We start from the raw sequence: 25,614 nt of genomic DNA on the forward strand, positions 1-25,614 counted from the left end.
TTATCAGCCTCAAGAAATCAGTGAAAATTCATTTAGAGGCCAAAATGTTTGGAAATCCCAAAGAATGGTTTAAAGACTTTGATAACTTTTAAACCTCGGTTTGTCCTTTGAATTTGTTTTGCCTTCAGTGTTATAGATGTTTAATGTTCAGAGACAAAGACTTGAGATTTAAGTTCGAGGTGCAGTTTTCTGTGAACTTCAACCTAACAACCATCAGAACCTAATCAATCTCATCCACATGTGAGTAAATTGTTTCTGTATTGGTGACATAACATTTGGTGTTTTGCACACTGTACCAGAGATCCGTGACCTCCACTACAACGAGCTCCAGAAAGAAAACCTGAATAAAGATGAAGCACCTTGGTCTTCTTTTTCCTCATGCGGTAGATGCGGGAGGCCAACTGCACTGTGGTCAGCGTCTCCATGTAGCCCGCTGGGGAGTCGGAGATGTGGGCGATCATGGTGGTGCGGCAGTTGATGTTGCCCAGGGATTCGCGGAGCAGCATGGTGAGCTTGCTGTCCCTGAATAATACATTAAGAAATGCTTCGTTGGCCCAAAAAAAGAAGACGTGCCGCGGGCGTGAGAATCCCCACGGGGCCACAGATACCATTCATTACACCGCGCAACAGTTTGGCACAGATAGGCAAAAAGGAATAGGAACGATCTCTCATTTCACATTAATGAAGCCCGCTTTGAACTACACGCCACATGTGATCCAGAGGCAGAGACAGACTGAAATCTTCATGAAACTCTGCCTTTGAAAAGACCTGGACTATCGCTACAGAAGACGGATCAAACACAGAATTTACATACTACAGTCTAAGCTTTTTCTCCTTTTTAACCCAACACGACTGAACTCCAGCCACTGACTGACCTAAAATATCACAAGTCCTCGTTTAGGGGTTTTCTTTGGTTCAACTTCCACTCACTAACTTCACTCATTTAAATGTGTGAAAAAAACATCTTATTAATGGATGTGACTGGAGCATCAAACAACTCAAGGGTTGCTTGTCTTTAAAAAACATTATAAAATAAAGATATCAAAGATTCCTCCATCGACAGGCTTGTATGTTAGTCTTTGAAGTCTGTGGATGATAACTGATGAGATTCTTTGGTGCAGATATTCACTCCATAAATAAAACACGTGTGATGCTGATGGCTTCACAAACGAACAGAAAAGGGGACGAAGGAGCGAGATGGGGTGAAAGTTCACCAATATAATTAAAAAATAGCATCCAGAAATAAGTATTAAACAGAAAAGACCAAACGTGAGGAGCAAAAAAGGACTGAACATACACATCAGTTATCATTACTGTGACTTATTCATCAGCATAAACAACCAATTAACACTGACTGAAAGCTCATTAAAGTTCACAGCTTGAACCCCCCCCCTCCTCACAGGGATCATTGGTCCATCTGTTGTTTGGCTGCTGTAACCTTTGACCCCATTGAGCTCATCAAAATGCTCGCACCTGTAGGGAACGTGCTTGGCTCCATTGGCAAGGGCAAGGATGACGTTTCCTAGTGCCGAGAGCGACAGACACTGACCCCCGCCCCCCTCTCGGGTCCTGCTGATGTCCGTCTCGCAGCTGCCCAAATCCAGGAGGTGAAGGCGACTCCGACCGGACACTGCCATGCAGATTGGGAGGGCTTTATAGTGTATGACACTGCCTGCTTAACTGCTCATTAGTGCTGAAACAACAATCTATTCATTAGTCTATAGACAGAAACATAATCAATAGCTTTGGTAATAACTTATTGGCTTCTTTGAATCACTTATCAGGAACCAAGCAGCCGTTAGGGTAAAGACATCTCTTCCTCATCTGTGAATGATAAGAATCATGTAAAATGCCTGTGGGCTGTGTGCGAGCTGAAGCAAAGTCCTGCAGCAAATCTTGAGTCATCAGATCATGGCTCCAATACATTACTAACCAAATGCAGAAACATATTTACACCTGCATGCATGTGCACATGTTAAAGAAGCTTCATCTGAACATGTCCCAACTGCATCCCGCTAAGCTTCAGTATCAGTCTGATCTCTCCGCTCAGTTTAACTGCCTGCTCATTTCATTAATTCAGAGTAATGATGGCGAGAACCATCAACCGGCCACATCAGCAAGATTTAGAAAGTGCTGCTGCTTTTCCACAGCTCTATAAACACTGCAGGATGCCAAGCCATCAGGCCTCGTTAGCCATGCAGATTTATTCCAGCATAAAAGCCCAATAACGGAGGAAACGGCTCTGCTGACAGGTAGACGTGGGTGGAGGCAGCGTTAGTGTAGCTGCTCTACTTGTAAACGCTGCTGTTGAGCATGTTGGCAATTCAACACCAAGCTAATTAGCAGCTACATGTTTGGAGTATGGAAAAAAAGAAATAACAGCTAATTGAGCTGCCAAATTTCACAGCTGCATGGTTGCTAACGGGGGCTTTTATTCTCGTCTCGGGGGTCAGAGCCTCTAACCTGCTGCTGCTCCAAGTCTTTGCTGAGCTGATGAGTCTGCAGCTGGAGCGTTTGTGCAGGTCTGTGTACTCCTGGGAGGTTTAAGGATTATCACATCTGTTCAGCTGAACCATTATCACATGGTTCAGCTGAACCAAATAAGCCTTTCAGACTTCATTTAGGGTTTTCTGTGACATGCTGAGAACCAGTTTCTCTTCAAAGCGCCCTTCTTTTACCCAGATCCACAGTTTGTATAGAATGAATCGCTGCCCTCCACTCCTCACACTCAGCACCAACCTTGCTTGCACCTTCAGAAACGTCTGTGAACATCTCAACAGGAGGGGAGACCAAGCACAATGCTAACGCTAACCATGGAGGCACAAACTCAGAGAGCTCCACCCAGCCTGAATCTCTCAGCCATTTCATCTGAGCATGTCCAGTTACTTGTCTGACACCGTGTCAGAAGTGAACCATGTAGAGCATTAGTCCATCATCTATCTGCTTAACCTGCCATCAGTGTTCTCTTTGGTTAGTCACAGCCTTAAAAAACGTGGAGTCCACAAACCAACAGGTGTCAGACGAGTGAGGTGTATGTTCCTGGTATACTATCAGTTCCCTCAGTGATCTCAAGTGTGAATTTTAAAGGGTTTAGGTTTTATTGCTTGAGGTTCTGCTTCCTGATAACAAACATACTGAAAAGAGGAAGAATCTGAGAGACTGGTCCACAAATATGAGTAGAGTTTTAACATCACAGCAACTTTTAATAATTCTGGCAAAATATCAGTTACGACCACGCACACACTCACTGGCTGCCTTGTTGCTCTTGTCCAGCCTCTCCTGGTAGAGGTGCAGGGTAAACAGGAAGTGGGAGTTCCTTCGGACTTCCTGGTCGTTCGGCATTTGGCTGCTCTTCCTCGCTGCCAGGGCGGCGTCCAGGAAGGATGCTGCTCGCTCAGCACTGCTTGCCCGAAGCTCCATCTGGTTCTGCAGCTGATAGAAAGAGCTAATGAGATGCAGATAAGCTGGGACTGAGGTGGCTGCACAGAATGTGAAAGTCCATGTTTTCAGCTTCTGCTTGCAGGTGTACATGATGAAGATCCTGCAGTATGAAAGAGCTCTTCTTCTCTGTGCATGTAAATCCAACTTAGATTTATATGCACAGAGTCTGTGAGCCACCACAGGACAGGGGGAAGAGGATGGATGGATTCACATTCAGATTTCACTGAGCTATGACCCTGATGGAAGCTGTATTTATCCGATATTGATGTCTTTCTCCTTGACTCAGTTTAACATCAGGCACGATTAAAACACATCAGCATCTTTGAATCAGGCACAGACACCGCCAAGAGTTTACCCCACAAAGAAGAGCACAATTGTTTATCACCTAGTTAAGAAAGGATCTCCTGTGGTATCAAATTCGAAACTTGTGCATTCCTTCTTGGACCATTTTATGTTACCTTGAAAGAGAAAACAACACTATCATCCCATGCAAATGTGTGCGTCTTGAAAGCAAATGTCTTGAAAGCAAATGTTGGAGTGTAATTGTACAAATTATTATTTAACTTTTTTCAAGCTTTAAATCATTCTGCAGCACAGAAACCAGACTGTGATCATCTTCCTGCCATCTGCAGCTCTGTGATGTTCTTCTGGCTCAAAGTAGAAATCCTTCTTTCCTCTTAGAGAGAAAATGAACGAGATAAAAGTTAAAGTACGACAGAATGAGGTTTGATAAAGGAAAAAAAAGGAAGGTTGTCTGCATGAGAGGAGAAAAAGAGAAAGAAAATTAAAGTGAGCACAGATAGAAGGAGCCCGGGGAGATAAAACAAACTGAACGAGTAGGAGGAGGAAGGTCAGGATTAATTGGACAGATGTCAACAGTGAAGAAGTCTCTAGAGTGAACAGGAGTTCAGTGAGTAGGTCAGGGACAGACAAAGAGAAGGAAAGGACTCAGGAGAGGAGATGGCAAGGTTTTTTGGAAAGGGAACGGCATGAGTGGCCCGGATGACTGGATGAACATATTGGATATCATGTTGAGCTGTAATCATTGGTTATATATCATATAATCACAGTCCTCGATTTATATCAGAGGCCAGTTTGTGTGATTGGTTAAAAAGTGCTCAAAGTGCGAGTTGTTTCCTGTACCTGGGATCCACAGATGGGATCTTCTCTCAACAACACAGCTGGGCCCGGTGCCTCCTGGTGCCCTGCCGCTGCCAGTTCGGCCAGGAGGTCGGTGAGCGTCTCCTCGCGACCGGAGATCTCCACGGCCGACACTCTGACGGAGAAACAAGCTCCGGACTTTTCCTTCCGCTCCTCGATCACCTTGAACAGCCAGGAGATCGCCGTTGGAGCCACGCCCAGGCTCTGGGTGGAGCAGTCCCGACCAATCATGGTGTACGTCTTACCTGTGGAGGCAGGGTCAACTCAACAATCACATGACTTTTCAGAATTATGTCTTTGTGTGCGTGGGTGGCGTATCATGTGGTTACCCAGGTGAGCATGCCCGAAGCAGAAGATGCAGCCGTCCGCGCCATTCACCACCGACTGGATGACCTCTGCCACCGTTCCTGAACACACCTCAGCCTATCAGGAGAGAGAAGCCAGCAATTACCTTAGAGCGCTGCCACTGTCACAGCGCCTCATACATAATAATAAACACAGTACAGTATTTATGAAAAGTTTTAGGTCAGAGATGTTGGAGCACTTGGTGTACCGAAACACGCTGCTGACACGCCAGTAAGAGCATGGCAGGTATGTGACCTACTGCAGGTAACCAGAGCAGGAAAAGTCACTTAGGACCAGCTGTAAGCGACAAAGTGAATCCTACCCCATGTGGATGCCTTGACTTTAAAGCCGAGCTTACACACCTGAGGGGTGTCCTACAAAGGAAGTTCAACATATCCAGGCTTCCTCTGAGTTAACTAACTCAACTAAACCTGGAACCTCAGTCAGAGATCATGGGTATCATCACTGTGGTTATCAACTTTCTCTGTTGTGGCTTTCTGCTCCCTGTGACCTCCACCTTCTCCAATCAGAGACGATATCAGATGAGACAATGATAAAATCTAACAGTAAAATAGTCTTAGAGATAAAAGCGGCAGAAACTGGTTAATCTGGTGATTTGTGGCACACAGCAGTAAATTCAAGATATGAATGGCAGTGAATGATGTGTCTGAGCACGCTCAGTGCTGCTGTTTTTTTTCTAAGATGATGGCTGCACATATAACATTCATATCACACTGAACGCAAGATGGAAATAAGAGAATTTGTAAAAATCTAGGGCTTCCAGACGATTTTAAACCAAATGAGTGTTCAGCGTTCATTACCATGTTGATTTAGGAGGTAAAAAAAGAGACAGCTCAATAAACGAAAGAAATCATCAGCAGGAATACATAAATGTGTAGAATTACAGGAAGAGTTCTGATTAAAAAACAAACAAACTAAAAACAGTTGTTGTATATCTATTACTTGATTACTTTGATGGAGTTTGAGTACTTGACTTTTCTAGTGCCTTAAATACAATCCGGCCCTGTCTGCTCCAGGAGAAACTGAACAGGATGCAGGTGGACCCCTGCCTGGTCGCTTGGATCTCCAACTACCTCACTGACAGACCACAGTACGTCAGGCTGAAGGACATCACGTCTGACACTGTGGTCAGCAGCACAGGGGAACCACAGGGAACTGTGCTGTCCCCTCTTCTCTTCACCCTGTACACCTCTGACTTCTGCTATAACTCTGAATTATGCCATATTCAAAAGTTTGCAAACGACATGGCCATCTTGGGGTGTACCTGGGATGATCAGGAAGAGGAGTACAGGAGTCTGGTGAGCAACTTTGTCACATGGAGTCATACAAACCATCTGCAACTCAACACCTCAAAGACCAAGGAACTTGTTGTGGACTTCGGGAGGTCCAGACCAGGTCCACTGCCATTTCATATAGAGGGAGAAGAGGTGGAGGTGGTCAACACATACAAGTACCTCGGGCTCTGGGTGGACAACAAATTGGACTGGTCATGCAACCTGTATAAAAAAGGCCAAAGCAGACTGTACTTCCTCAGGAGGCTGAGGTCTTTTAACATCTGCAGGAAGCTCCTGAGGATGTTTTACCAGTCGGTGGTTGCCGGAGCACTGTTCTATGCTGTGGTGTGCTGGGGGAGCAGCACAGCAAAAAAGGACTCATCCAGGCTGGAAAAACTAATTAGGAAGGCTGGCTCTGTGGTCAGCATGAAGCTGGACACTCTGGTGACAGTGGCAGAGAAAAGGACATTAAAGAAACTGCTAGACATTATGGACAATGCTGAGCATTTTCTGCACACGGTTGTAAATAATCAGAGGAGCCTATTCAGCGACAGGTTGCTTCTCCCAAAGTCAAGAACCAACAGACTTAAAGACTCCTTTGTCCCACACACCATCAAACTGTTTAACTCCTCGTTGGAAGGGAGAGGGAGGGGAAACAGGAGGACAAAGGACGGCGGGAACAACTGAGCTGTAGTGCTTTTTTTCACTGTGCAATATTTGCAATATTTTTTTTCTTACATACGACTGTGCAATAATCACTGTGCAATCGACTCACTCAAATGTGCAATCCACTGGTATTCCTATTTATCCTTATTATATATTCTGTATTTATATATGTGTATATATGGTATATTTATGCTCATATCCTTACTCTCATTCCCCTTTATTGTATCTGTAACATGCAACTTCCGTCGGTGTTGTGCTACTGAAAACTGAATTTCCCGGAGTAACCCCCAAGGAAGTCTCTTAATGGTGCACTTTGTCCAGCAGTCAGACACCTGAGCGTGGACTCCACACTGACCCAGGTGTTTTCTCTAATTCTCTCATAAAACTCGTGTTAAACATGAAACCATTATATCACCGATGCAGTCAGGTGTCTAAGAAGAGAGAGCCTGCAGCCCAGCAGGCGCGATGATGCTGAGTGCCATGTTGTTTGTTTGGAGGAGCTGAAAACTGAACATCCTAAACATGTTTTTATGAATCTATCTGCAGGTTTATGTCACATCACAGATACAAACACTCTGCACTGACACACACACACACACACAGCGCTGTGATCTGTCTGCTGCTGTCGTTGCTCTCTGTGGGTAAACAGCGTGCTGACACGTCGCTGATGAAGAGCTCAAACCTTCGTGCGCGCCCTGAATTTAGATTTTTATTCAGAAAACTCTGAAAGTTTCACTTTAAACTGTTCATTCTGCGTCACCAGCAGCAGGTCTCTGCAGCTAAATGAACCAGCTGTAACGTTACCCACACTAATCCCCGGAAGAAGATATGGTAAAGTTCCTGCTGCTGGAGAACTCACCTGTGAGGAGTCCTGCGAGAAGATGGCATCAAAGGTGAAGGTCTTTGGCGCTGAGGCTGAGGACCGTCTCTGGGCCGATGTCTCACACAGCGTGAGCTGCTTCTTCCTGCCGTCAACCTTCAGGAAGGACATGGACTCCGAGGACTCACCCTGGACCGAACAGATCCGGACCATGACTCTGACCTGAGGACAGACAGGAAGCAGGAAGCACAGAGAAGGCTGCTGCGTTCATCACGTCTCTGGCTGGACAATGGAGTTGCATCATGAAACGTTAAACTAAGCCAGAGGCGCTCAGACAGTGATAGATGCTTGGCCTGAACGTGACCACTTTTGCTTCGCCTGCAGCCGTTCGTTATCTCGGGTACAAGCGTTCAGAGATATCTCTGTGAGCCAGCTCCTCTGTCACCGCAGATACAGACAGGAAGCAGCTTGAAAGTCACCATCTGATCCAGTCACAGCTAATTTTATGTGTTCCAGTCACTCGGCACTAGGGGTGGGTTTTGATTATCGATTTTCCGATTAAAATTGATTCTAGCTTGAATAATGCAATATCAATTCATTAAAATCTTGAATGAATATAAGTTTAAATATAAATTTATTTTGCCCGAAATGCCAGACTCTTAGGTTAAACAAAAATTTGACAATGACCCATCAGCTAAAAACGTAAATGAGAGCAGGTGCACGGATTCTGCACAAAGACCTAAACACAAAACCTGGACCCGCCGACAGATCAGAATCTGTGAGTTGTCGGCATTCTCACCTGACTGCATGTACACAGACACGCCGTCGGGGCTGAAAGCCGACAGCTCACAGATTCTGATGCATTGGCGGGTGTGTGCATTGTGTTTACGTCTTTTTTTTGCGCTAGATTATGAAGCTATAGGCTTTGTCCCTCCAACCAAATTTGACTGAACCAGCCGCAAAAGAAGATCCAAACTACGCTTCACATTTCGCTTCACATTTCGCTTCACATAAACATCGTCATGAATTCTCTCTTTTGCTGTTTTGCTTCCACCACAGTAAAATGACACTACATGCACAGCTCTCTCTCTCTCAGTGCACTTCAAAAACACTTTCCCATCTAAATATCTCTGTTTTTTGCATTATTTGCTTGCTTATTACGCACAAGTCTACCGTTATGTACAGCGCTATCGGCCGCTGTTTTTTTTTTTTTTTTTTTATAATTTAACTGACATCTGACAAGAAAGCCTCATTTCTTCTGTTCAATACTGAAGAAATGTTAACTTTTTAAAATTATGTGAAACTGCAAAACACTTAGCTGTGTCTCTAATTAAACCTCTGTAACTTTGCTTTCTTGCACTTCAGCAGCATCAGGTAATGTTCATATGTTGATTCATGGTTTTCTTCTGTTTTTGTTCTACTGCAGAATATTTTTAAGGTGGTTATCTGCTATAAAAAGACGGGCCATGAAATTCTCCTTCATGTTTTTCTGTGTTTTTGCTTTGTTACTTTGACACAAAGGCATTTGCTGTGATGCTTACACCTCTGATAAAGTCTCACAAGTGTCATCTTTCTTTTTAAAGATATAAAAATATGGATATGTATGGCTTCCGGTGACGCCATGATCTAGTCAAGCAGCATAAGGAATGAGCTCCGTCCAGATTAATACATTACTCCTGACTACAGTTTTTAAAACTCGGCAATTTCCATTCTAACCAGCATGGCATCGTCCCTGAGAGGCAAGGGATCCAGCAAACAGGATCAAAATAAAGATAAAGGCGAGCATTTGAAGCAACTAACTTTGTCCTCGAATGCAGATGCTAATGCTACTGCTAGCACTCGTGATGCAGATACGAAGATACTAGCAGAACTGGAGAAGATAAGAAAAGATAACAAAGACGGGCATATGGAAACACAGCAAGCTCTGACGAGACGGGAGGCGTCTTTCAAGAATCTGAGAGAAGATATGGCAAAGCTGGAAAACAGAACAATGGAGATGGAGGCGCATATCGGTGACAACGAAGACTCCACCAGGCGTCATGAACGAGCCCTCCGGTACTTGTTGCATAGAGAAATGGATCTCACTGCATGATGCGAGGACATGCAAAATAGACTAAGGCGAAACAACCTGAGGATCTATTGTGTTCCAGAAGGGAGTGAGGGGAGAGATGTTAAGTTGTTTGTGCTAGAGCTGTGTAAATCAACTCTTCAACTTCCCTCTGATCTTAACATTGGAATAGAGCGAGCACACAGAGCCCTCACTGCTAAACCTAAGAACTCCGACGCAGCACCGCGCTCACTGGTGGTCAGATTCTGGGACTTCTCTGTGAAAGAGACCATTCTACGACAAGCCTGGGATCAGAAGCGTGTCTTATATAAGGGCACGCAGATATATTTTGACCATGATTTTTCCCCGGACATGCAAAAGAGGAGGGCTCTGGTACGAGATGCGGTAAAGCAATTAAAGCTGAAAAACATCAGAGCCAAGTATGTGTTTCCAGCAAAACTGAGACTGTTCAAGGATGGTGGTGAGAAGACGTTCCCAAGCTTGACGGACGCCCGGCCGACGCTTCAAGAGATGGGGATACAAGTGTGAGTCGACCAGAGGGAGTCCATGGAAACGGAGCTGTCCCGGTGCCGATGGTCAGCCAAGGGAACTAGGGCAGGTGTGACCCTCTCCTTTGGCGAAATGAAAACTTTCTTTATGGAGGACTGAGATATTACTCCCGCCGAGTTCATTTTAGTTTTTCTTGGGCATAAATATTAGGAAAAGATAACAAAGTTTTGTACAATGGATGGAAAGTGCGCACACGAGTGGATACCAACTTCCCCACTTACAGTCAGGTCCATAAATATTGGGACATCGACACAATTCTAACATTTTTGGCTCCATACACCACCACAATGGATTCCAAATGAAACGAACAAGACATGCTTTAACTGCAGAGTGTCAGCTTTTATTTGAGGGTATTTACATCCAAATCAGGTGAACGGTGTAGGAATTACAACAGTTTGCAAATGTGCCTCCCACTTCTTGAGGGACCAAAAGTAATGGGACAGAATAAGAACCATAAATCAAACATTCATTTTTTAATACTTGGTTGCAAATCCTTTACAGTCAATCACAGCCTGAAGTCTGGAACACATAGACATCACCAGACGCCGGGTTTCATCCCTGGTGATGCTCTGCCAGGCCTCTACTGCAACAGTCTTCAGTTCCTGCTTGTTCTTGGGGTATTTTCCCTTCAGTTTTGTCTTCAGCAAGTGAAATACATGCTCAATCGGATTCAGGTCAGGTGATTGACTTGGCCACTGCAAAACAGTCCACTTCTTTCCCTTCAAAAACTCTTTGGTTGCTTTTGCAGTATGCTTTGGGTCGTTGTCCACATGCACTGTGAAGCGCCGTCCAATGAGTTTTGAAGCATTTGTCTGAATATGAGCAGATAATATTGCACGAAACACTTCAGAATTCATTGTGCTGCTTTTGTCAGCAGTCACATCATCAATAAATACAAGAGAACCAGTTCCACTGGCAGCCATACATGCCCACGCCATGACACTTCCACCACAATGCTTCACTGATGAGGTGGTATGCTTAGGATCATGAGCAGTTCCTTTCCTTCTCCATACTCTTCTCTTCCCATCACTCTGGTACAAGTTGATGTTGGTCTCATCTGTCCATAGGATGTTGTTCCAGAACTGCGACGGCTTTTTCAGATGTCGTTTGGCAAACTCTAATCTGGCCTGCCTGTTTTTGGGGCTCACCAAAGGTTTACATCTTGTGGTGAACCCTCTGTATTCACACTGGTGGAGTCTTCTCTTGATTGTTGACTCTGACGCACATACACCTGCCTCCTAGAGAGTGTTCTTGATCTGGCCAACTGTTGTGAAGGGTGTTTTCTTCACCAGGGAAAGGATTCTTCGGTCATCCACCACAGTTGTGTCCCGTGGTCTTCCTAGTTTTTTGGTGTTGCTGAGCTCACCAGTGCGTTCCTTCTTTTTGAGAATGTTCCAAACAGTTGTTTTGGCCACGCCTGATGTTTTTGCAATCTCTCTGATGGGTTTGTTTTGTTTTTTTCAGCCTAATGATGGCTTGCTTCACTGGTAGTGACAGCTCTTTGGATCTCATCCTGGCAGTTGACAGCAACAGGTTCAAAAAGCAAACAGCACACTTGAAATGAACTCTGGACCTTTTATTTGTTCATTGTAATTGGGGTAATGAGGGAATAACACACACCTGGCCATGGAACAGCTGAGAAGCCAATTGTCCCATTACTTTTGGTCCCTTAAGAAGTGGGAGGCACATATACAAACTGTCATAATTCCTATACTGTTCACCTGATTTGGATGTAAATATCCTCAAATAAAAGCTGGCAGTCTGCAGTTAAAGCATGTCTTGTTCGTTTCATTTGGAATCCATTGTGGTGGTGTATAGAGCCAAAAATGTTAGAATTGTGTCGATGTCCCAATATTTATGGACCTGACTGTATATAGCCGCAATGAGCCGCTCTGCGAGCGGGCAACAGCGACAAAGTAACACATTGTGTTTTTCCCCCTCGGAGGACTCGTCACCACCCTCCGCCCAGGATACACTGGGGACTGGATTACTCAGGTTGTTATTAATCCAGTCGGGTACGTGGAAGCTTCTGTTCTTAATGTTCTTTGTTTGTTTAATTCTGAATGTTTTTGTTTATCTTGGCCTGAGACCAATTGTGGACCACTATTTCATTGAGTATAATAATTTAGTTTTGTCTGTACAGGATCTGAGTCTGAGATATGAAGGATCTAATTTGCGTCTCGTATAACGTAAAGGGTTTGAATAGTCCAATTAAAAGGAAAAAGATACTGAACCAACTGAAAAACCTTAAGTGCTCCATAGCAATGCTCCAGGAGACTCATCTCTCTGAAAAGGAACACAGGAAGTTGAGGAGAGAGTGGGTTGAACAGCAATATAGCTCTACTTATCAGGATGGGAGAAAAAGAGGAGTTGCAATTCTTGTTAACCGGTCAACATATTTCCACCATGAAAAAACATTTGCGGATAGGGAGGGGCGCTATGTAATGGTGATTGGCTCTGTAGGGAAGTCTAAAATTACTTTACTAAATTTATATGCACCAAACGAGGACTGTCCAAATTTCTTCAAGAATATTGCATCATTAATAGCAGAAAAATCTGAAGGAATGATCTTGGTGGGAGGTGATTTCAATTGTATTTTGAAAGCAGCTGTCGACAGACTCCCGGCACACAATGGCCCCAAATCCAAAAAATCTTGTAGTTTAAATACAATGATTAAGGAATTGGGCCTAGTGGATGTGTGGCACCAGTTGCACCCCAAGAAAAAGATTTTACTTTTTATTCACATGTACATCGCAGCCATTCAAGGATAGATATGTTTTTAATGCCTAAGACGGACCTTTATAGGGCTAGTCAGTGTAGCATAGAAGCAATCACTATCTCTGATCACGCCCCGGTTTGTCTGAAATTAAGAATGAATCCAAACAATCATTTTAAATATTGGAGAGCCAATGTATCTATCTTGAATAATGAAACAACTCGACAAGAACTTCAAAAGAGTCTGACTGAATATATTCAATTCAATGATAATAATGAGGTGTCCCCTTCAATCTTGTGGGAGAGTGCCAAAAATTATCTGAGAGGTAATATTATAGCAGTTTCATCAAGACTGAAAAAAGAGAGACTAGCAGAACAAACAGAACTAGAAAACAAAATTAAGAAATTAGAAAAAGCCTATCAGGTAACTAAAGACACTGGGACTTTGAACTCATTAAAAGAGCAGAAGCAAAAGTTGGATGATTTACTAATGTATAAGGCGGAGGGACAACTACGCTTTGCTAATCAAAAGTACTACCAACACGGCAATCGGGCAAGCCGACTGCTGGCATTTCAGCTGCGTAAAGAGCAATCAAGTAGGGTTGTTCATAAAATCAAATGTCCAAACTCCAGAAAAATTGTGTGCCAACCTAAGGAAGTTGCAAAAGCATTTTCTCTGTATTATCAGGAATTATATAAAGAAGAAAATGTCCCAAATAAAATTGAAAAGATTGAACAATTTCTTAACCCGATCAATCTTAGTAAACTGTCTCAGGAATAGGCTGAACTAATAACAAATCCAATCACCATTGAAGAAATAAAAAACAGTATTGGAAAACTGAAAAACAACAAGTCTCCCAGAGTGGATGGCCTGCCTGGGGAGTATTACAAATTTTTTGAAAAAGAGCTAACACCATTGTTATGCAAAGTTTATAATTATGCGTTATTTAAAGGTGATCCCCCCCAGTCATGGTCTGAAGCTATTATTAGTGTCATCCACAAAGAAAGCAAGGACCCGACTTTATGCATGTCTTATCGCCCTATCAGCCTGCTTTGTGTTGATTTAAACATTCTTACAGCCATTATTGCAATTGGAATCCAAAAACATATCAAAAAACTAGTGAAACCTGACCAAACAGGTTTTATTTCCCATTGGCAAGGTTCAGATAATGTTAGAAGGGCCCTCAATCTTCAGATTATGGCACAGGAAAGGGACACCTCATCAATGTTCTTTAGCCTGGATGCGGAAAAGGCCTTTGACCGGGTAGATTGGGACTTCCTGCAACAGACTCTCAGGCACATGGGCTTCAATGAGACTTTTATCTCATGGGTCCAAACACTATATAAAAATCCCAAGTCTCGGGTAAGGGTTAATGGCCACTGCTCTGACTTTTTCTCTCTAGGCCGTGGCACTAGACAGGGTGAAGCGTTATCGCCGTCCTTATTTGCTCTCAGTATTGAACTGTTAGCTGAACTGATTAGATCTAACCCTCTCATACAAGGAAGTAGAGATGAAACCAATACACAACATAAGCTGTCACTTTTCACAGATGATATTCTGCAACCTTAAAGATTATGGTACAGTGTCAGGTTATAAAATAAATACAAATAAATCTGAGGCGTTAATGATTGTTGGCAACTGGCCCACACAGCTAGATCATCTTGTATCTTTTAGACACTCCAAACAGGGCTTCAGATACTTGGGGGTAATTATTACTCCTAAAACCAATCAGTTACTTGCACTCAATTATGATCGGTTGTTCAAGGAGATTAAGGGGGACTTGGACAGATGGAACCTACTCCCACTCACTTTTATGGGGAGGATTGAATGTATAAGGATGAATATTCTTCCACGCCTATTATTCCTATTTCAGAACCTACCCATTTTGATCCCACAGTCTGAATTAAAATTATTAGAAAGCATCACATCTAAATTTATCTGGCAGAATAAACAACCAAGGGTCAGACTCAAAATGTTAATGTCTGGAAAAGAAAAAGGGGGCCTCAAGTTGCCTAACTTCAGAATGTACTACTGAGCAGCTCAATTAAAATCAATGGCTGCCTGGATTATTCATGATTCAGAAATGCAGTGGGTATCTATGGAAGAGTATTCATTACCAGGTATCTCCCTTCGGAGTCTCCCATTTCTCAACCCACAATCACGGAAAAAAAATAAAATAACTAACCCATGGGTCAAGCACACTGTAAAGATTTGGAACCAAGTGTTAAAAATGTTAAAAGGGAATTTGACCATGTCTCGAGCGGGTCCCATAAATGGAAATTTGAGAGGTGGGCGGAGAAAGGATTGATTACAGTCAATCAGCTGTTTGAAAAGAATACTCCTAAAAGTTTTGCCCAGCTAAGGGCTAAATATGCTTTATCCCCAGGGGACCATTACAGATATTTGCAGTTAAGGGACTACATTACAAAGCATAAAGATTGGGACAATATTAGAAGAGAACCAATCGGGTTAGAAAACCATTTTATAAAACTGCTTGAAAAGTCGGGTACATTGAAAAACCAAGTGTCTTTGATCTACCAGACACTGCTGATTGACATGTCTGATAATACCTATCATATAAAACAACAATGGGAAATGGAACTCAATATAATTTTGGATGATGTCACATGGGAGAGTGTCTGCTGTGGCTGCCACAGAGGGGTGGGTAGTCAAATGTGGAAGGAATTCGACTGGAAGGTTAAATTAAGATTTTTTAGAACTCCACTGAAAACCTTTCTATCCAAAAGTAGTTTCAGTGATAAATGTTGGAGAGGGTGTGGGTTTGTGGGGGACCAGACGCATATCTTTTGGGACTGTGTTTGCATACAACAGTACTGGATGGATGTTAAGAACATTATACAAAACATATTGTCAGTCAACCTCCCAATGGATCCTCTGATCTTTTTGTTGGATGTCTTTCCTGATGGTATCTCCTATGAGCAGCACTTTCTCCTACATCTCCTCCTCATGACTGCAAGAAAAATGATAACAATTCACTGGCTCAAACCAGAAGCACCCACAGTTGCCCAGTGGCTTCTGAAAACTAGACATGTCTATACGATGGAACGGATAACAGCTCAACTACAACTAAAAGTGCCAACCTTTGAGAAAAAATGGAGACCAATTATAAAATATTTTGAAAGGACACTCAAGCCTTAACATTGCTACATCTGTGCTTAGGTATGTAGGTATTGGTATGTATGTATGTATGTATATGTGTATATATGTTTTTCCTTTTAAATTAAGTTTAAACCCTCACCATTATATATTGCAGATTTGGTCTCAGGTCATGTTGTTGCTGTGAATTGCCTTGTTATCTTTGGCAATAAAAGTAACATAAAAAATATGGATATGTAGTGATAAATGATCAGAATTATAATATTTCTGTCTGTTTGAGGCAAATTTACCCGATTCAAATCAAATCGAATCGTGGATCAAATCAAATCGGGACCTTGTGAATCGGAATCGATTCTAGAAATCAGTGACGATACCCAGCCCTACTCGGCACATTTATGTTCAAACAAATGTTTTTACAGGATTTTTTCTTCATTTTTTCTTTCACCTGATCAGTAACTTCCAAATAAAACCCTAAAACTGAAGCTCCGCCTTCCTGGACAGTCTAGACATATGATGTCATTAAAAATGCTCCAAAAAGCTCCAACAGCACAAACACAGCACAGAGGTCCAGTTTAGCTGAAGCTAGTAGCTACAACCACTTGTGTCACCTGTCAGTCAGAGAGGCCACACCCCTAATAATGCAAACAGAGCTGTTATGGAGGGACACATATCTATAGAGACCAAACAGTTAGTGTATCAGGTTGTAAACATGTGAGCACTGACTCCCTGCTGCCTCTGCTGGACGTCAGAGGAAGTGCATGTATCAGTGCAGTGTTGCAGGAGCAGGCTGGGTCAGATCCTCACTGTGATATTTTCTGATTAAAGGTACAGCAGCAGTAGGAGTGAAATCTGAAGAGCTGCTTTCAAACTGCAGAGCTTCAAACAGAAACAGCTCTGACCTCAGTCTGAACTCAGAGTTTGATATCGCTCACGATGAAGTGTTTACACCCAGAATCCAGCTCAGGCTCTCTCGCCCACACAGAGAGCAGCCAGAGGGCATGGTGAGAAGTTTTAAGACATTAAAGAGGATAACTGCAGGTTCAGAGGAATGAACGCAGCGCTGCTTGCAAACGAGAGAAGAGACGGCAGTCAGAGTGAACACTTCCCTCTGACTCTTCCTGTTTCCAGGAGTTCATCTAATGTCACTAAATTCTTACAAAGTCAAAGCAAGAAGCATGTGCAGAGGAGGAAGGGTAGAGGATGGAGATGGAGTTGCAGAGAAGGCTCATGGATGAAGAGGATGCTAGGATAGGAGGAGATGAGGGAGGTGATTTGCTGTGGAGACCATTAAAGAAAAAGAAGAATACGAGCAGCTTCAGTTTTCTTAATGAGAACTTTGCTCTTTGTGTTCAGATCAGAAGAAAAGAAGAAGGAGAAAGATGAAATGATGAGCTGCATGTCGCTGTTCCCAGTAGCAATCAGCAGCTGCTGCTCTTCATCACAAGACACGATGATGGTCACCGCAGCCCTGCTATTCAGCTATGTGCACTCATGGACAGAGGGCACAGACAGCTGATGACCTTGTGATGACCTCATGATTTTAACACGTGAGGGTGCGTGATCATCAAACAGGGGGTTTCTCTGCTGTAGAGACAAAGTGCTTAAGTTTAAAGTGGATGCTGTGATTGGCTGAGTGTGAAACAAGCTCATTTGGATGGACAGTAGCTCTGCCTCCTGCAGAGCGCAGTGCATTATGAGTAGTTTGTAGGTGTTGGCAGTGACTCTGTTAGTTCAGTGTAAGCTGCAGGAGCAGAGACGTATGATCCTCCTAACTTCACCGCGTCTCCTTTAAAATGCTCTTTCATTTCTGTCCTTGCCTCATTAACCGACGCCCACATGTTGCATTGGCAGGATGCAGATGTGAGCTCCTGCAGCTGCCGGCGGATGGAGATGAAGGAAGCTGAGCTGCAGTGAGGAGACATGGAGTCCCTACATGGTGCCTGCAGGGCTCTGAAGCCAGCAGCACACCCTGATCTGTGGGAACCTCACACAGGGCCCACCTGCTGCAAGAGGTATCACCTGACATCTGAATGCCAGCAGAGAGCTTCCTCTTCAGGATTCAGGTGCACTTACTGCTGCAGTCACAGCAGCTGGCAGACTCTCAGAGTCAGAGGACGAGTTTAGAGAGATGATGAGGGCTTCACGTGGACGGAGAGTCGTCAAATTCAAACACGTCAGTGAACCATGTATGTCTGCGAGTCTCAGTTCGGTGCTTCTTTGTGTCAGCAGAGATGAGAGAGCACAGAAATGAGGAGCTCACGCTTCAAGCTAACGGTGTGCCAGAGTTACCTGGCTCACCGCAGTCAGCTGTGTCTGAGAGGTTAGCGAGGACATTGTGTGATTACGGTGATTTGGTGGAGGCCTGAGCTCAGACGTTAATTGCTCCATCTGCCAACAGTCTGACAGCCAAGCGTCTGATCTGCACCCAAACGGCAACAAACATTAACCTGCCACAGACAAACCTGTCAGTGCCCCCTATGGGCTGCAGAGCTCATTACAGCCTCTGAGCTAACGACACTCTTCTTAGAGTACTGCCGGTTACAGGGTTAATCTTCTGGAGAGCAGATGTTTAACCCATTGTTAGAAACATGTGACACAGGCAGTGTGAGCCCAGACTAAGACTACAGCACAGATTCCTGCTGATTGCAGACATCCTGCCGAGGGACGATGGCTCCTAAGAGACTGCCCCCCTGCAGCCAGGCCATAGCCACATGAGCGAGGTAAAGCATCTTCACCAAACCTGAAGAAGTGCGGTTGATTCTTTCTGAGCTCCTTAGACTACAGTGACCTGGTACCCTCCCCTCCCCTACACCCCCAACGCTTACTTCAAGGCTCGACTCCATCAGCTGAGCAGGTAAAGTCCCAGTAGCTACATTCATCAGATCCGGACTAACACCACACCATCTCACCTTTCCCATTCCCGGCGTGTCCTTGACCTTTGACCCAGCTCGAAGGAGACATGGTGGGACCGCAGGCGGGGAGAGCTGCAATGCCCCGCTGAAGCCCCCGGTGTAAAGCAGTGGCCCCGGGGACTCGCCGGGCGGGGAGGCGGAGCCGGGCGGGGACTTCTTCCTGCGGGACAGACTGAGCTTGTGAGCCGCCCTGAAGACACAAAACACAGAAACAAAGTCAGAGAGCACCGAGCTGCACCCAAACACATCGTTTAACAGGAAATAAAAGAAAACATAAAATAAGATCAGAGTGAGAGAAGAGCTGATCTGAGACTGATTATTGAATCAGTCTGAGACTGATTATTAACAGATGAGTTCCAAGGTCCATGTCAAACACAGGCAGAGAGAGGAGGGAGGAGGAGGAGGCTCAAACTCTTCCTCCCGGCGCCTCCTCCCAGACAGATACTCTGAAAACAGTGCGTGTCATTATAGCCTCCAACCACCGGCAGGACTCACCGCCAACGTCACATTTACCAGAGAGAGAGAGAGAGAGAGAGAGTGTGTGTGTCCGTGTGTCTGTGTGTGTCCGTGTGTGTCCGTTTGTGTCCGAGGGTGGAGCAGCAGCGTGTCCTGGTGGGTTGGAGATAGATGGAGCAAAGGTACAGCAGGACGTACCTGAAAGAGGATGAAAAATGTCCCGCTCCCATCAAACTGCAGCGCTGCATCACAACAAGAGAGCAAAGCACTCTGGGAAAGCAGAGCCACCAGCGACCAGGGCCACAAGGAAGGCACCTGTGTTTTGGTCTTGGGTTGGATGACCACCCTGCCCCCTGTTCCCCACTGCAGAGACCACAGCTGGCAGTCACAGAGGTCACCTGATTATCTTATCGAACTGATGCTTTTGCTCTAAAGTTGATTTTACATTTCAAACTTCTCTAACCCCCAATTTTCACCTCAAGAAAATTCAAAATAAATTCAAAGTAAAAAAAAAACAACTACTCTGATTATTTTATTTGATCCCAGTCATGCAGCTCTCTCTAGGCTCAGCTGAGGAGGATGCTAATGAACATGCTCCGTGGCCCAGAGTCATCAAAGTGTGCTTAACATTCGGTTACTTCACGAAGAAAATGTGAAGCTCGGCAAACTTTCAAACTTTGAAGTTCATGACCTTCATGGAGAGGAGGATCATGGGTAAAAGAAGAAGCTTTAAGGTGCACCGCTTTCTTTAAAAACATGAAATACGTTATTGACCTTGGTGGAGGATGCACTCTGTGACTGTCACTGATGTTGTAACCATGGTGATGAAGATACCGCCATAGAGGGTGCAGATCGTCTACACATCTGCTCAGGTAAACCTGAACACAGTTTATCTGTTTACGCACTGTGGGAGAACCACAGCCTGATCGTTGTGTTTAACCAGGTATGTATTAATCTGTGCTAACCCTCGGCATACCCGACATTCTCTGTGCACGTCACCTAAACAGGAAGTCATCCACAGTGATGGCGGTTACGTCCTTCTGCGGCTGATGCACTTCTTTAAAGGACTTATTAATGCTAATGCAGATGTTCTGATGCTCTGACACCATCACCATCCACACCCACCCGTGATCTGAGATCTACGTCTACACAATTTCACGTGTTAGCTCGAATGATGGTGTTTCAGTGATGTCACAGGGTTAGGGATGTCTCCATCTTCTCTGAGTGGATGTCTGACGCCACAGGTGAGCAACCGCAATACATTGTGAGGACAAAGGGTGTAATATGTTTAACAGCCCCTGAAGGAGAAACTGAAAAGACATCAGAGACTCGTTGAAGCTGTTATTTTACACTCTATGCTTCAGTCGTCTCCAGTATCAATTACATCTGGGCTTCATTTATCACCGCGAGCACGTCTCTCCACTGCTCTCGGTTTTTGCCTTCCACAGAACCGTCAGTACCTCAAACATGAAGCTGGACTGAGATGGAATAGGATTTAAAAATCACTATTATTATTACTCACAGTTCCTTCCAATCCATTATCTGCTCAAACGTCTTGATCTTAAAGAGGAAGTGGGACCAAGCTTCTTCTCGTCCTCATTCACCATTGTAAAGATCCAGATCTATTCAAACAAAGTGTTAAAACCACAGCTGTGAAGGAGGGACACCTGGTCCGCATCATCGAGGCTGACCTATGAAGCCTTCTCCAGAAAATAGATCCAGTGTCAAACCAAGCGCACCCAGAAATCTACCCATGATGACGGACACTCAGCCGATCAAGGAAAAACGCTGATGGTGGTCCATATCCATATAGTCCATTTTCACTGTCTCAGGTTTACCCAGATGTTTATCCAGATGTGTCCTCTTTTAAAACTCTTAAAGGTTTTTCTTTTGTTGTCCTTCTGCATTCAGCAGCAAACATCCACAAGTGTAGCGTTTCGTAAACTCTACAGGTAGAACAGGTGCCTCAAAGAAGGCACCTTGGAGAAGGTTTCTCCAAGGCTTTAATCATTTTCATGCTCCCAACAAAATGGCTTTTCATCCATCAGTTTGACTTTCCATCCCCCCTGAACTCCAATAAACCGCTCTTTAAAGCGATAATCATTTTACTTTTGAAACAGGAGAACACTGTCCATGCATCCAGACAATGATGATAACATGATGTCCAACACGGTTTTTCCTAAACTCACAGAGTTTCTTCGTTCGTCAATCACAGCATCAACAGTGTGTCTGTCCTTTCAGAGGGATTAAACATTTTAACGAGTTCATTTTCATTTTCAACATCTGGTTTTTACCAAATCCATAAAGAAATTTAGGGGTTGAACCTAAAAGATCTTTAAAACTCCCAAACTGCTGCGGAGGGATCCCAAACTTATGTTAATCCTAAAGCGTTCAGTTGAGTACATCAGATTTATCACCACGTTCAGCTTTCAGCAGATTATTATTCCTACTCACTTCTGTCAAACAATAAAGATTCAGTCTGTCTGTCAATCAAAAATAAGACAGGAAACCAAAAAACTGCTTCAGGTTTTTCACAATTGTTCCCCTTAAAGCAATGACTCACATCACATTCATTTCACGCATGAATGAACATCGTTCTGTCTTTGCTCCCTTCACAGGTCCAAACATATCCTCAAACTCTCCCAACCCCGTCTCGCTGTCATCAATCCAATCATCCTCTGCTGAGCGATGTTCAGGTGATCAGAGTTTTTCTCACTAAAGTCCAAGAACACGTGCCGAGTTCCTGATCAAAAATACATCCAACTGCTGAGATTCATCCAAAAATATCTGACAGTATTCATCTGTAAAGCAGCACATCGGCATCTCAACACGTTCCCCTCAGTTTGTTCCATATGGCTAAACTCCAAATCCATCTTTCCGTGTTTCGGACAGGAAGTGCAAATCTGATCACGGGACGTTTTCATGTTGGTTGGAGCGAAGTTCTGCAGAGACTCCTGGAGGATGAGTTCACTTTGTTTTATGATTGTTATTAATCCGCCTGTGATGGTGTGTACTCCACGAAGCCGTCCATCCCTCCATCCTTCCCTCCGTCCTCACGCCCTGCAGCCAATCTGTAGAACTCGCCTCACTCGGTCCCAAATGAAGAGCCTCAGCCAGCTTTCCTTCCTTCCACTCTTTCCTCGTACTGAATCATTCTTCCATCTTTCTGACCCTGCAGCAACTCATTCTCCACACTCTCACTTTCCTCTCCTTCTTCTTTTACCTTTCCTTCTTCATTATTTCCACCTCTCCTCCTCTCTCCTCTCGTCATCTCTCCTCTCCTACTCTCTCCTCATTTCTTCCTTCTCAAAGCTCCACTTCTTTAATTTCACCTCCTTTCTTTTCTTCCCTCCTTCTCCCACCTCTCCTGCTCATCTCTCTCTCTTCTCTCCCGTAGCTCCTCAGTCTGTTCCTGCAGTATCGCAATGCCGCTCCTCTCCACCCCTCCCACCTCTCTCCTCCTCCTCTAACTCCAGGAGAGAGAGAGAGGGATGAAAGGAAGTGGCATCAGCAGAGGAGGAATAAAGGACTGAAACAAGAGGTGGAAATAAACGAGTGAATGAGAGCGGGAGGATTCCTGCCTCTCACTGCCGTTGTTGCTGGGAAACACTGGCAAAGCTCCAGCCTCCCTCCTTCCTCTTCCTCCCCTCCCTCCGTCCGTGGGTCCGTCTGCCTTGCTCACCTCACCTTCCCTCACTCTCCTCGCTCACCCCCTCTCTCTCTCTTCACTGCCCCGCCTTCTCGGTGTGTCGACACACAGCAGCTGTGAAACCACTGTTCACCCCACACACACACACACACACACACACACACACACACACACACACACACACACACACACACACACACACTTGGTATGCTACATGAATACTTCATGAGATGACAGACACCCCCACTGCTGGACTTCAAAGACACTCAGCATGTGTGTGTGTGTTCGTGTGAGTGTAACCTCTCTGAGAACCTGCAGGCTGGGTCACTGATATGAAACCACAGACTGACTGAAGGAGAGCAAATAGAAGACTTCAGTCTGTGAGCTGCAATCACTAATCAATCAACACAAATTAATCTATTTCAATAATTAATAAAAAAGTAAATGTTTTTTTTTAAGGACAAAGGGAAAAAAAACTTTCAGTTTAATGTGAACGGGATGTCCAGTTGTCCAACACTGCTTCTGTGCACATAGGCAGAATGTGTGTGTGTGTGTGTGTGTGTGTGTACATGTTTAGACATCATTGTGAGGACATAAAATTGGCATGCTACTATACTTGTGGGAACCAACAGGCCTTATGGGACAAAGTGCCCATCCCCACGAGTTTGAAGGCATTTTTGAGGCTCAAAATGTAGTTTTAGTGTCAGGCCTAAGGCATTCATTTTTGATGGTTAGGGTAAGTAGCTGGGGAAAGCAAATGTCAATGAGATGTCCTCAATATCATATGAAAACGAGTTTGTGTTTGTGTGTGTGTGTGTGTGTGTTCCTGTCTAGCCATCTTTGTGAGGACCGAAATCTGCATTCTACTTTACTTGTGAGAACCATCAGTCACTTGTGAGGACACACACACCAGTCCTCACAAGTTTGAAGGCCTTTTTGAGGCTCAAAATGTGGTTTTAGTGTCAGGGTTACAATTAGGTTATGGTTAGGTTTAGGGTCAGGGTTATGGTTAGGCATTCATTTTTAATGGTTAGGGTTAGGGTAAGGGGCTAGGGAAACCATTACGTCAATGAAGGTCCTCACTAAGATAGCTGAACGGGCTTGTGTGTGTGTGTGTGTGTGTGTGTGTGTGTGTGTGTGTGTGTGTGTGTGTGTGTGTGTGTGTGTGTGTGCACTAAAACTCTTTCCCATCAAATCTCATCTCAACGTTATGCACACATGCACGAGCCTTGTTCCAGCTTTATGAATGAACACCTGTGCAGACACACTGGAACTCTTCATTTGCAGGTAAAATGTGTAGCTCGCAGAGTATGACATGAAAAAAAAAGCGACGATGAAAGTGAAGGATTGTGGGTATGTAACCATCAGAGAGATGTAATCTCTGGAGCGTGTCCTGGCTCTGCCCCGGGCCTCCTCCTGCTAGGACATGCCTGGAAGACCTCAGCTCCGTCCTTTCGACCCTTCTCTATGGGAAAAGGAGTGCTCCCCTCAGCCTCCTGGTAGATCATAGATGCACCTGTGGTAAGAGTTTGATAATCCTCGGTAATCGTGGTCACAAAGTCAGGTGTCCGCCCAGCGGGATGACAGCAACTCCACACCAGCATTTTATGGCAGAGGGGTAAAAAACCCTCCATAATGTAGCTGAACAGTGGTGATATGCTGTTCCGGTCCAAAGCTGGTTGGCTATTTCCTGAGCAGGAAAGTACACAGAATTCACTGTCAGAAGTGTGAACACGAATCAGAGCTGAGGAAAGCAGCATGAGGAGCTCGGGTTCATTCAGCGCTGTCTGTAGGAGCTCAGCTGCTCTGAAATTATATTTATCATAACTCCCCTTCAGGTCGTCTCGGACCAGACAAACATGCCAAAACGTGCCTGACAGCAGTTTTACTGTAGTTCCTACCTGCTGCTGCTCTCTGGAGACACATTTGAATGCATGCCCAGGAAAACAAGCAACATGTGAGTGGAGAGATGATTATTGATCAGAGGAGGAGCTGGAGAGAGCTGTGTTATTGCTGCAGAGAGCGAGGAGAGGTATCAGAGCCACAGATCCATTTCCAGATCAATTCTCTGAAGCAGACGCCGATCGATAGGAGCAGCCCAAGGCCATCTGTCACAGTTAACCTGCAGGCAGGTGATGATCAGCTGTGTCTGAGGTTCACTCACTGAACGATTAGACACAATTAAAAGAACCACGTCTGTGAGAGCGCGGAGCTAAGCGCTCAGAGGCTCCACCTCTCACCATTCATATTTACAGTTTTTTTATTATTGACTATTTGGTTTCATCTTCTCTGTCTGGGCACAGAAACAGCAGCATGACGGTCAAGATGGCCAAAAGTGAGAAAGCTCATCTTCACACCACTGCAGATGTCTTCAGGTGTGCATGTTAGATTGACATCACCTTCTGACCAATGACAATAA

At 44.5% G+C, this 25,614-nt stretch overlaps 1 protein-coding gene across 2 annotated transcripts in view; it reads right to left on the bottom strand.

Annotated features, from left to right (window-relative positions):
* The window catches only part of LOC134643769 (kinesin-like protein KIF26A), a 91,122-nt gene that overhangs the window by 44,897 nt on the left and 20,611 nt on the right, over positions 1 to 25,614 (bottom strand). For both annotated transcript variants that reach the window (XR_010096399.1, XM_063496311.1), the window contains exons 5-11: positions 19,088 to 19,280; positions 7,768 to 7,950; positions 4,932 to 5,025; positions 4,585 to 4,847; positions 3,249 to 3,432; positions 1,474 to 1,630; positions 360 to 522 (exon numbers count right to left, since the gene is read on the bottom strand). Coding sequence is in view for 1 of the 2 variants with exons in the window: in XM_063496311.1 (XP_063352381.1) it covers positions 360 to 522; positions 1,474 to 1,630; positions 3,249 to 3,432; positions 4,585 to 4,847; positions 4,932 to 5,025; positions 7,768 to 7,950; positions 19,088 to 19,280 (1,237 nt within the window). In the remaining variant the exon portion in view is untranslated. The remainder of the gene's footprint in view (positions 1 to 359; positions 523 to 1,473; positions 1,631 to 3,248; positions 3,433 to 4,584; positions 4,848 to 4,931; positions 5,026 to 7,767; positions 7,951 to 19,087; positions 19,281 to 25,614) is intronic.

The sequence above is a fragment of the Pelmatolapia mariae genome, linkage group LG15 (assembly GCF_036321145.2).
Source record: "Pelmatolapia mariae isolate MD_Pm_ZW linkage group LG15, Pm_UMD_F_2, whole genome shotgun sequence".
In the NCBI taxonomy this organism is placed as follows: Eukaryota; Metazoa; Chordata; class Actinopteri; order Cichliformes; family Cichlidae; genus Pelmatolapia; species Pelmatolapia mariae.